We start from the raw sequence: 12,672 nt of genomic DNA, 5'->3' as shown, positions 1-12,672 counted from the left end.
AACACAGGCCATGACACCGACACAGTAACACAGGCCATGACAGTAACGCAGGCCGTGACATTAACACTGTAACGCAGGCCATGACATTAACACTGTAACGCAGGCCGTGACATTAACACTGTAACGCAGACCGTGACACCGACACAGTAACACAGGCCGTGACACCGACACAGTAACACAGGCCGTGACACCGACACAGTAACGCAGGCCGTGACACCGACACAGTAACACAGGCCGTGACACCGACACAGTAACGCAGGCCGTGACACCGACACAGTAACGCAGGCCATGACAGTAATGCAGGCCGTGACACCGACACAGTAACGCAGACCGTGACACCGACACAGTAACGCAGACCGTGACACCGACACAGTAACGCAGACCGTGACACCGACACAGTAACGCAGACCGTGACACACATCTCACGTTTACACCTTGCTGTAGAAGACAATATTCTCCCTGTGTGGTTGAGGACATTTATAGACACAGCCATTCTGCTCAGCATCGTCCTTCACTCCCGTCTTCACGTTCAGAGGTGGCTTCAACTTGTGCCAGTTCCTCAACAGTTTGTTCATATTCTTGCTGTCCGTGATGCCCAAGAGCTTTTCCTGTTCTTTGCCGACCTCGGTGTCATGGGGTAATGGTGGTTGATAGCGACTATAACTCATGACAATCTCATCCTGCATTCCCTCAAAGAACTGCTGGATACAGACCTTGGCAAAACTCTTAGCGTGTTCCGTGCAGGTTTCCTCAAAGAGCTTGCGTTCAATGTCAATATAATGAGACCAATATTTTGTCTTGAGGAAAGCAACTTGGGTGAAGCACGGTCGCATGGCTCTCACCAGGAAAGCCAAGAATGTCATAATCAAGATGAAGCACCAACCCACAGCCTGTGAGGGAACAGCACAAAAAACCTCAGTCACCACCTCAACCCCAGCACAAACAAACTCATTTCAGGTCATGCCTAATAACTCAACGACCTGAGAAGTTTTGCCATCACTTCCACCCATCACTCTCATCTCTCTCTACTCTCGTCATCAAACACTCCCAGGACAGGTACAGCATGGGGTTAGATACAGAGTAAAGCTCCCTCTACACTGTCCCCATCAAACACTCCCAGGACAGGTACAGCACGGGGTTAGATACAGAGTAAAGCTCCCTCTACACTGTCCCCATCAAACACTCCCAGGACAGGTACAGCACGGGGTTAGATACAGAGTAAAGCTCCCTCTACACTGTCCCCATCAAATACTCCCAGGGCAGGTACAGCACGGTGTTAGATACAGAGTAAAACTCCCTCTACACTGTCCCCATCAAACACTCCCAGGGCAGGGACAGCACGGGGTTAGATACAGAGTAAAGCTCCTTCTACACTGTCCCCATCAAACACTCCCAGGACAGCTACAGCACGGGGTTAGATACAGAGTAAAGCTCCCTCTACACTGTCCCCATCAAACACTCCCAGGACAGGTACAGCACGGGGTTAGATACAGAGTAAAGCTCCCTCTACACTGTCCCCATCAAATACTCCCAGGACAGGTACAGCACGGGGTTAGATACAGAGTAAAGCTCCCTCTACACTGTCCCCATCAAACACTCCCAGGACAGGTACAGCACGGGGTTAGATACAGAGTAAAGCTCCCTCTACACTGTCCCCACCAACCACTCCCAGGACAGGTACAGCACGGGGTTAGATACAGAGTAAAGCTCCCTCTACACTGTCCCCATCAAATACTCCCAGGGCAGGTACAGCACGGTGTTAGATACAGAGTAAAACTCCCTCTACACTGTCCCCATCAAACACTCCCAGGGCAGGGACAGCACGGGGTTAGATACAGAGTAAAGCTCCTTCTACACTGTCCCCATCAAACACTCCCAGGACAGGTACAGCACGGGGTTAGATACAGAGTAAAGCTCCGTCTACACTGTCCCCATCAAACACTCCCAGGACAGGTACAGCACAGGGTTAGATACAGAGTAAAGCTCCGTCTACACTCCCCATCAAACACTCCCAGGACAGGTACAGCACGGGGTTAGGTACAGAGTAAAGCCCCGTCTACACTGTCCCCATCAAACACTCCCAGGACAGGTACAGCACGGGGTTAGATACAGAGTAAAGCTCCCTCTACACTGTCCCCATCAAACACTCCCAGGACAGGTACAGCACGGGGTTAGATACAGAGTAAAGCTCCCTCTACACTGTCCCCATCAAACACTCCCAGGACAGGTACAGCACAGGGTTAGATACAGAGTAAAGTTCCGTCTACACTGTCCCCATCAAACACTCCCAGGACAGGTACAGCACAGGGTTAGATACAGAGTAAAGTTCCGTCTACACTGTCCCCATCAAACACTCCCAGGACAGGTACAGCACGGGGTTAGATACAGAGTAAAGCTCCCTCTACACTGTCGCCATCAAACACTCCCAGGACAGGTACAGCACGGGGTTAGATACAGAGTAAAGCTCCCTCTACACTGTCCCCATCAAACACTCCCAGGACAGGTACAGCACAGGGTTAGATACAGAGTAAAGTTCCGTCTACACTGTCCCCATCAAACACTCCCAGGACAGGGACAGCAGGGAGTTAGATACAGGGTAAAGCTCCTTCTACAGTGTCCCCATCACACACTCCCAGGACAGGTACAGCACGGGGTTAGATACAGAGTAAAGCTCCGTCTACACTGTCCCCATCAAACACTCCCAGGACAGGTACAGCACGGGGTTAGATACAGAGTAAAGCTCCCTCTACACTGTCGCCATCAAACACTCCCAGGACAGGTACAGCACGGGGTTAGATACAGGGTAAAGCTCCGTCTACCCTGTACCCATCAAACACTCCCAGGACAGATACAGCACGGGGTTAGATACAGAGTAAAGCTCCCTCTGCACTGTCCCCATCAGACACTCCCAGGACAGGTACAGCACGGGGTTAGATACAGAGTAAAGCTCCGTCTACACTGTCCCCATCAAACACTCCCAGGACAGGTACAGCACGGGGTTAGATACAGAGTAAAGCTCCGTCTACACTGTCCCCATCAAACACTCCCAGGACAGGTACAGCACGGGGTTAGATACAGAGTAAAGCTCCCTCTACACTGTCCCCATCAGACACTCCCAGGACAGGTACAGCACGGGGTTAGATAGAGAGTAAAGCTCCCTCTACACTGTCCCCATCAAACCATCCCAGGACAGGTACAGCACGGGGTTAGATTCAGAGTAAAGCTCCCTCTACACTATCCCCATCAAACACTCCCAGGGCAGGTACAGCACAGGGTTAGATACAGAGTAAAGCTCCCTCTACACTGTCCCCATCAAACACTCCCAGGACAGGTACAGCACGGGGTTAGATACAGAGTAAAGCTTCCGTCTACACTGTCCCCATCAAACACTCCCAGGACAGGTACAGCACGGGGTTAGATACAGAGTAAAGGCTCCCTCTACACTGTCCCCATCAATCTGTGTCTCTCCCGGTTGGACCCGGGTCAGGACTCACTCACCTGGGACAGGCAGCGCAGGTACCGAGTTGCTGCCTCCCGGGACAGTCCTGCCTCCTGCTGAAAGGCTTCGGGACAGGGGATGGTGGAGAGGAGGCTGCGGAGCTGGCTGTGTGCCGGGAGGATGGTTGAGTTGTTGAGGATGAGTATGTGGGGGTCCAGCCCCTCACTGAAAGCACAGATGAAGCATTTGCCGTCCAGCAGGGTGACACTGAGCCAGGTGGCCGGGGCGATGAGGGCTCTCTGTGCCATGGAGCAGCACATGTAGCGGAGAACCCCCCTCTCCTTCCCCCGCAGCCCCTCCGGCCGCCTCCACTCCTCCATCAGCACCGACACATTGTTATTCAGCACAAAGCCCAAGAGGAATAAAACCACAGGAGGCACCGACATGACCCCTAATCCATAAAACAGGTTATAGCCGGGCAGACAGGGACAGTTAAAATCAAAAGCGGAATAAATGTGAGCGCTGGCCAAAGCCAGAACACCACACATCCCATTCAGAAAGGATTCCTGGTTCGATTGCAGGAACTGGAAAATCATCCGGAATTTATCCATTCTTCTGACCTTTTACTTTTCCCACTGCTCCAGAATATTGAGATTCCCCCACCCCTCTTTCCCTCTCTCCCACGCTAGCTCTCTTTCCCTCTCTCCCACTCTCACTCTCCTCTCTTTTTTCCCTCCCTCTCCCCCTCTCCCTCCCTTCCCTTCCCTCCCACTACACCATCTTTCCCTCCATCTCCCCTCTCTCCCGCACCCTCTCCCCTCCCTCCCCTCCCTCTCTCCCTCCCTCCCCCTCCCTGTCTCTCTCACCCCCTCCCTCTCTCCCCCTCCCTCTCTCCCCCTCACGCTCTCCCTGTCTCTCTCCCTCCCTGTCTCTCTCCCTCCCTTGTCTTTCTCTCCCCTCTCTCTGCCTCTTTCTCTCACCCTCCCTCTCCCCTCCCTCTCTCTTTCCCTCCCTCTCTCTCTCTCTCCCTCCCTCTCTCTCTCTCTCTCCCCCTCCCTCTCTCTCTCTCCCCCTCCCTGTCTCCCTCCCTTTCTCTCCCCTCTCTCTGCCTCTTTCTCTCGCCCTCTCTCTTTCCTCCCTCTCTCTTTCCCTCCCTCTCTCTCTCCCCCTCTCTCCCTGTCTCTCTCCCCTCTCTCTGCCTCTTTCTCTCGCCCTCCCTCTCCCCCTCCCCCTCCCTCTCCCCCTCCCTCTCTCTCTCTCCCCCTCCCTCTCTCTCTCTCTCCCCCTCCCTGTCTCCTTCCCTGTCTCTCTCCCCTCTCTCTGCCTCTTTCTCTCGCCCTCCCTCTCCCCCTCCCTCTCTCTCTCTCCCCCTCCCTCTCTCTCTCTCTCTCCCCCTCCCTCTCTCTCTCTCTCCCCCTCCCTGTCTCCCTCCCTGTCTCTCTCCCTCCCTGTCTCTCTCCCTCCCTGTCTCTCTCCCCTCTCTCTCTTTCTCTCGCCCTCCCTCTCCCCTCCCTCTCTCTTTCCCTCCCTTCTCTCTCCCCTTTCTCTCTGCCTCTCACTTCCCTCCCTCCCTCAATCCTGCTATCTCGCTCCCTCTCAGTGTAATTCACACCGTTTCTCTGTAACTCTACCTCTCTATCTCACTGTGTTACAATCCAGTCTCCTCCCATAGCCACACCCTAACAACACAAACCACTCTGTCTCTGACGCTGGGTCTGTGTGGGCAGATTCATTGCTGACAATTCCAAACCCCCCCTGTCCCCTGGGCAGCTCCTGACCCAGTCTGACCTCACGGTGCATCCCGAAAAGTGGATTCAATGGGAATGAGTGGGAAAACTCTCCAGTGGCTGCATTTTCCAGAGCACAGAGCTTGTGGTAATTGGAAGTTGGACAGATTCCGGAGACACCACGGGGAAAGTTTGATGTTTTGTGAGCAGGTTGCCGGGGAGAACGAGAGATGGAAACAAATTGAGTTGAATGATGTGATGGGAGGGCCTCACTGTAAGGTCCTGTTTCAAACACGGATATTAAAGCTGCTAAAACCTCGCTAAATATTTTCTCTGTCTCCATCTCTGTGGTTTTTATGGAATGAAGACAACGGACTCGCATTTCCCATTCACTCGATAAAATCCAATCCCCACCAATCCCAGGACAGCCCATCAAAATCCCAACTAATCCAATTCCTCCTCCAACCAGCAGGGTAACACAGTGGTTGGAACCAGGATCCCAGTTTCGATTCTCGGCTTGGGCCACTGTCTGTGCGGAGTCTGCACCTTCTCCCCGTGTCTGCGTGGGTTTCCTCCGGAGGCTCCGGTTTCCTCCCACAAGTCCCGAAAGACGTGCTGTTGGGTGAATTGGACATTCTGAATTCTCCCTCTGTGTACCCGAACAGGTGCCAGAATGTGGCGACTAGGGGCTTTTCACAGTAACTTCATTGCAGTGTTAATGTAAGCCTACTTGTGACAATAAAGATTATTATATCTCTCTTCCCTGTTCATCCTGCTCAATCCCCACACTTTCCCCAAATTTCCCCACCCCCGCCTTCTGTTTCCCACATACATGACTCAGCAAGGATTCACCAATAGTATCTTCCAGAAAGATGGATTAACATCAGTACAGATACAGTCAGTAACACAGGGGTGCTGGGGGAGAGGGGTTACTGAGTGACAGTGTGAGAGAGCTGGATTAACATCAGTAGAGATACAGTCAGTAACACAGGGTGCTGGGGGAGAGGGGTTACTGAGTGACAGTGTGAGGGAGCTGGATTAACATCAGTAGAGATACAGTCAGTAACACAGGGTGCTGGGGGAGAGGGGTTACTGAGTGACCGTGTGAGGGGAGCTGGGGAGAGGGGTTACTGAGTGACAGTGTGAGGGTGCTGGGGAGAGGGGTTACTGAGTGACAGTGTGAGGGATTTGGGGAGAGGGTTACTGAGTGAGTGTGAGGGAGCTGGATTAACATCAGTAGAGATACAGTCAGTAACACAGGGTGCTGGGGAGAGGTTACTGAGTGACAGTGGAGGGAGCTGGATTACATCATAGAGTATCAGTCAGTAACACAGGTGCTGGGGGAGAGGGGTTACTGAGTGACAGTGTGAGAGAGCTGGATTAACATCAGTAGATATACAGTCAGTAACACAGGTGCTGGGGGAGAGGGTTACTGAGTGACAGTGTGAGGTGCTGGGGGAGAGGGGTTACTGAGTGACAGTGTGAGGGAGCTGGATTAACATCAGCAGATACAGTCAGTAACACAGGGTGCTGGGGGTGGGGAAAGTGATTCACTTGCACCTCCTTCAATCTGCTCTACTGTTTTCACTGCTCCCAATGTGGTCTCGTCTACATTGGGGAAACTAAACCCAGACTTGGTGACCACTTTGCAGAACCCCTTCGCTCAGGCTGCAAGCAGGACAACAACTTTCCTGTCGCTGGTCATTTGAACTCAGCACCTTGCTCTCATGTTCATGCGTCCGTCCATGGCCGGCTGCAAGGCTCCAGTGAAGCCCTGAAATGCAGCGAAAGTTGGAGCCACACCTCATCTTCTAATTAGGCCCATTACAGCCCTCAGAACTCAACATTGAATTCAACAAGGTTACACTGTGCCCTTTCTCCTCCATCTTAACCATTTTTGTTCCAGGCCATTCATGTTTTGGCCCAATATAACACCCCCGCCCATCCCCCACTCCCCCCCCCACCCATCCCCCACTCCCCCCCCCACCCATCCCCCACTCCCCCCCCCATCCCCCACTCCCCCCCCCCACCCATCCCCACTCCCCCCCCACCCATCCCCCACTCCCCCCCACCCATCCCCCACTCCTCCCCCACCCATCCCCCACTCCCCCCCCCACTCCCCCCCACCCATTCCCCACTCCCCCCCCACCCATCCCCCACTCCCCCCCCCATCCCCCACTCCCCCCCCCCACTCCCCCCCCATCCCCCACTCCCCCCCATCCCCCACTCCCCCCATCCCCCACTCCCCCACTCCCCCCCATCCCCACTCCCCCCCCATCCCCACTCCCCCCCCCATCCCCCACTCCCCCCCATCCCCCACTCCCCCCCATCCCCCACTCCCCCCCCATCCCCAACTCCCCCCCATCCCCAACTCCCCCCCATCCCCAACTCCCCCCCATCCCCAACTCCCCCCCCCATCCCCCCCATCCCCCACTCCCCCCCCATCCCCCACTCCCCCCCATCCCCCACTCCCCCCCATCCCCCCATCCCCCACTCCTCCCATCCCCCACTCCTCCCATCCCCCACTCCTCCCATCCCCCACTCCCCCCATCCCCCACTCCCCCCCCATCCCCCACTCCCCCCCATCCCCCACTCCCCCCCACCCCCCACTCCTCCCCCATCCCCCACTCCCCCACTCCCCCCCATCCCCCACTCCCCCCCACCCCCCACTCCCCCCCACCCCCCACTCCCCCCCATCCCCCACTCCCCCCCCATCCCCCACTCCCCCCCCATCCCCACTCCCCCCCCATCCCCCACTCCCCCCCCATCCCCCACTCCCCCCCCACTCCCCCCCCATCCCCCACTCCCCCCCATCCCCATCCCCCACTCCCCCCCATCCCCCATCCCCCCCCATCCCCCACTCCCCCCCATCCCCCACCCCCCCCCACTCCCCCCCCATCCCCCACTCCCCCCCCATCCCCCACCCCCACTCCCCCCCATCCCACACTCCCCCCATCCCACACTCCCCCCATCCCACACTCCTCCCATCCCACACTCCTCCCATCCCCCACTCCCCCCATCCCCCACTCCCCCCCCCCACTCCCCCCCCATCCCCCACTCCTCCCATCCCCCACTCTCCCCCCCCATCCCACACTCCCCCCATCCCCCACTCCCCCCCCCCACTCCCCCCCATCCCCCACTCCCCCCCATCCCCACTCCCCTCCCATCCCCCACTCCCACCCCCCCATCCCCCACTCCCCCCCCCCCATCCCCCACTCCCCCCCCCCCCCCCAACCCCTCTTCCCCTCCCATTCCCCCACTCATTACCGGGCCATCAGTCACTTGTTCTGATGCTTTGCTATATCTTTGTTGCAATCTCTCCCAGCTCCTACTAATCAGTGTTTCCGTTGTTCCCGTCCTTTTAGACAGTATATCATTCAACACATTTTTCCCTCTCTTTAGTTCCGTGGGAGGGTCATACAGGCTGGAAACTTTAACTCTGATTTCTCTCCCTACAGATGCTGCCAGGCCTGCTGAGGTTTGCAGCATTCTCTGTTTTTGTTTCAGATTCCAGCATCCACAGTATTTTGCTATTTGTTGGGTACTGTTTACACTTCGGTAGGTCTGAAGAAGTCTTTTTGATCTCATGTGCATAACTTTATTGGCTTTAAAACTATTAGCACAGATACAGCTCGGATCTGCCTCTGTACTGGCTGACACACACATTGCTCAGTCCAAACACGCGTCTCAGCCTGGGTGTGGGTCAATGTCCTCTTACACCCCAGATTCACCCAATCTGACCTTAAACCTGAAACATCAAAAAATTCAGTTTCCCATTGAACTGATTGCCGTGGACAAGTCCCTAACTATCACTTCCTGGAGGAAGATGTGGAATAAACACTGTTGATTTGCGATCACATTGCAACAGGAAAGTTAAGTGACAGAGAAATGAGTTGTTTGCTCATTTGTTGACAGAATCCTGTTTCAATTTGAATATATTTGAATGTGTGAGAAGTGTTTAAATGACAAAAACAATTTCCTCACTGAAAATTTCCATACGATTTGAAATAATCTTTTCCAAAGCCTCTGATTAATGACTGATTCAATTCTTATTCCAAAAATAAAACTCTCCCAAGCAATATACAAACACAGATCGTATCAACACACAGGGACACACACACACCGTCCCGATACACAGTGACACACACACACCGTACCGATACACAGGGACACACACACACCGTCCCGATACACAGTGATACACACAGAACATCCCGATACACAGTGATACACACACACCGTCCCGATACACAGTGATACACACACCGTACTGATACACAGTGATACACACACACCGTACCGATACACAGTGACACACACACACCGTACTGATACACAGTGATACACACAGACCGTACCGATACACAGTGACACACACACCGTACTGATACACAGTGATACACACACACCGTACCGATACACAGTGATACACACACACCATACTGATACACAGTGATACACACACCGTACTGATACACAGTGACACACACACACCGTACTGATACACAGTGATACACACACACCGTACCGATACACAGTGACACACACACACCGTACTGATACACAGTGATACACACACACCGTACCGATACACAGTGATACACACACACCGTACCGATACACAGTGATACACACACACCGTACTGATACACAGTGATACACACACCGTACTGATACACAGTGACACACACACACCGTCCCGATACACAGTGATACACACACCGTACTGATACACAGTGATACACACACCGTACTGATACACAGTGATACACACACACCGTACCGATACACAGTGATACACACACCATACCGATACACAGTGATACACACACCGTACCGATACACAGTGATACACACACCATACCGATACACAGTGATACACACACACCGTACCGATACACAGTGATACACACACACCGTACCGATACACAGTGATACACACACACCGTACTGATACACAGTGAAACATACACACCGTACTGATACACAGTGATACACACACACCGTACTGATACACAGTGAAACATACACACCATACTGAAACACAGTGAAACAGGGGCAGTACGGTGGCTCAGTGGTTAGCACAACTGCCTCATGGCGCCGAGGTCCCAGGTTCGATCCCGGCTCTGGGTCACTGTCCGTGTGGAGTTTGCACATTCTCCCCGTGTCTGCGTGGGTTTCGCCCCCACAACCCAAAGATGTGCAGGGTACGTGGATTGGCCACGCTGAATTGCCCCTTAATTGGAAAAAATAATTGGGTAATCAAAATTTTTAAAAACACAGTGAAACACACACACACTACTGATACACACACACCAGACCGAGGCACAGTGACACACACACACCGTACCGATACACAGTTATACACACACCATACCGATACACAGTGATACACATACACCGTACTGATACACAGTGATACACACACACCGTACCGATACACAGTGATACACACACACCGTACTGCTACACAGTGATACACACACCGTACCGATACACAGGGACACACACACACCGTCCCGATACACAGTGATACACACTCCGTACCGATACACAGTGATACACACACCGTACCGATACACAGTGATACACACACACCATACTGATACACAGTGATACACACACACCGTACTGATACACAGTGATACACACACACCGTACCGATACACAATGATACACACACACCGTACTGATACACAGTGATACACACACACCGTACCGATACACAGTGACACACACACACCGTACTGATACACAGTGATACACACACACCGTACCGATACACAGTGATACACACACCGTACTGCTACACCGTGATACACACACCGTACTGCTACACCGTGATACACACACACCATACCGATACACAGTGATACACACACACCGTACCGATACACAGTGATACACACACCGTACTGCTACACCGTGATACACACACACCATACCGATACACAGTGATACACACACACCGTACTGATACACAGTGATACACACACACCGTACCGATACACAGTGACACACACACACCGTACTGATACACAGTGATACACACACCGTACTGATACACAGTGACACACACACACCATACCGATACACAGTGATACACACACACCGTACCGATACACAGTGATACACACACACCGTACTGATACACAGTGATACACACACCGTACTGATACACAGTGAAACGCACACACCGTACCGATACACAGTGACACACACACACCGCACTGATACACAGAGATACACACACACTGCACCGATACACAGTGATACACACACCGTACTGATACACAGTGATACACACACACTGCACCGATACACAGTGATACACACACCGTACTGATACAGTGATACACACACACTGCACCGATACACAGTGATACACACACCGTACTGATACACAGTGATACACACACACTGCACCGATACACAGTGATACACACACCGTACTGATACACAGTGATACACACACACCGTACCGATACACAGTGATACATACACACCGTACTGATACACAGTGATACACACACCGTACTGATACACAGTGATACACACACACCGTACCGATACACAGTGATACATACACACCATACTGATACACAGTGATACACACACCGGACCGATACACAGTCATACACACACACTGACCAGTACACAGTGATACATACACACCGTACTGATACACAGTGAAACACACACACCGTACAACACTCCCTCAGTACTGACAGTCTGACAGTGCGGCACTCCCTCAGTACTGACCCTCTGACAGTGCGGCACTCCCTCAGTACTGACCCTCTGACAATGCGGCACTCCCTCAGTACTGACCCTCTGACAGTGCGGCACTCCCTCAGTACTGACCCTCTGACCGTGCAGCACTCCCTCAGTACTGACCCTCTGACAGTGCGGCACTCCCTCAGTACTGACCCTCTGACAGTGCGGCACTCCCCCAGTACTGACCCTCTGACAGTGCGGCACTCCCTCAGTACTGACCCTCTGACAGTGCGGCACTCCCTCAGTACTGACCCTCTGACAGTGCGGCACTCCCTCAGTACTGACCCTCTGACAGTGCGGCACTCCCTCAGTACTGACCCTCTGACAGTGCGGCACTCCCTCAGTACTGACCCTCTGACAGTGCGGCACTCCCTCAGTACTGACCCTCTGACAGTGCGGCACTCCCTCAGTACTGACCCTCTGACAATTCATTCATTCCTCACTTGTACATAGTCACACATGTATATACAGCCACAATCCAAAATTTATTTTAAAAGGGGGAGATGTCATAATATCCACTCATGTTTATCATGAGATGCAGACAGGCAGTGATTGACACACACGATAACCAATGAACACACACGACACAGAACAACCAATCACCAGACAGGACACCACCACTATAAAGCCCACAGGGCATTAAGGCTCTCTCTCTCTCACAGGACACGGCTAGGGAGATAGTCACAGTGCACAGGCCAATGAACATCATCACCATGTGATAGAGAGCTAGTC

General features: G+C 53.4%; 2 protein-coding genes across 2 annotated transcripts in view; one reads left to right on the top strand and one right to left on the bottom strand.

The window, feature by feature from the left end:
* Window positions 1-428: 428 nt before the first annotated feature.
* On the bottom strand, window positions 429-4,087 carry LOC119979668 (calcium homeostasis modulator protein 1-like). The gene is made up of 2 exons (XM_038822195.1): window positions 3,499-4,087; window positions 429-890 (listed from the first exon to the last, which is right to left on the bottom strand). Exons 1-2 carry the CDS (start codon window positions 4,048-4,050, stop codon window positions 429-431), a joined length of 1,014 nt encoding a protein of 337 aa, XP_038678123.1. The 5' UTR covers window positions 4,051-4,087.
* A 1,175-nt stretch (window positions 4,088-5,262) lies between these two features.
* LOC119979667 (gamma-glutamyl hydrolase-like) overlaps window positions 5,263-12,672 on the top strand; it is a 32,120-nt gene continuing 24,710 nt past the window's right edge. The window contains exon 1 of the mRNA XM_038822194.1: window positions 5,263-5,314. Within this exon, the coding sequence (XP_038678122.1) occupies window positions 5,263-5,314 (52 nt within the window). The remainder of the gene's footprint in view (window positions 5,315-12,672) is intronic.

This window comes from Scyliorhinus canicula, chromosome 16 (assembly GCF_902713615.1).
Source record: "Scyliorhinus canicula chromosome 16, sScyCan1.1, whole genome shotgun sequence".
In the NCBI taxonomy this organism is placed as follows: domain Eukaryota; kingdom Metazoa; phylum Chordata; class Chondrichthyes; order Carcharhiniformes; family Scyliorhinidae; genus Scyliorhinus; species Scyliorhinus canicula.
The sequence above is the reverse complement of the archived record's forward strand: the minus strand, read 5'-3'. Positions and strand labels throughout refer to the sequence as shown.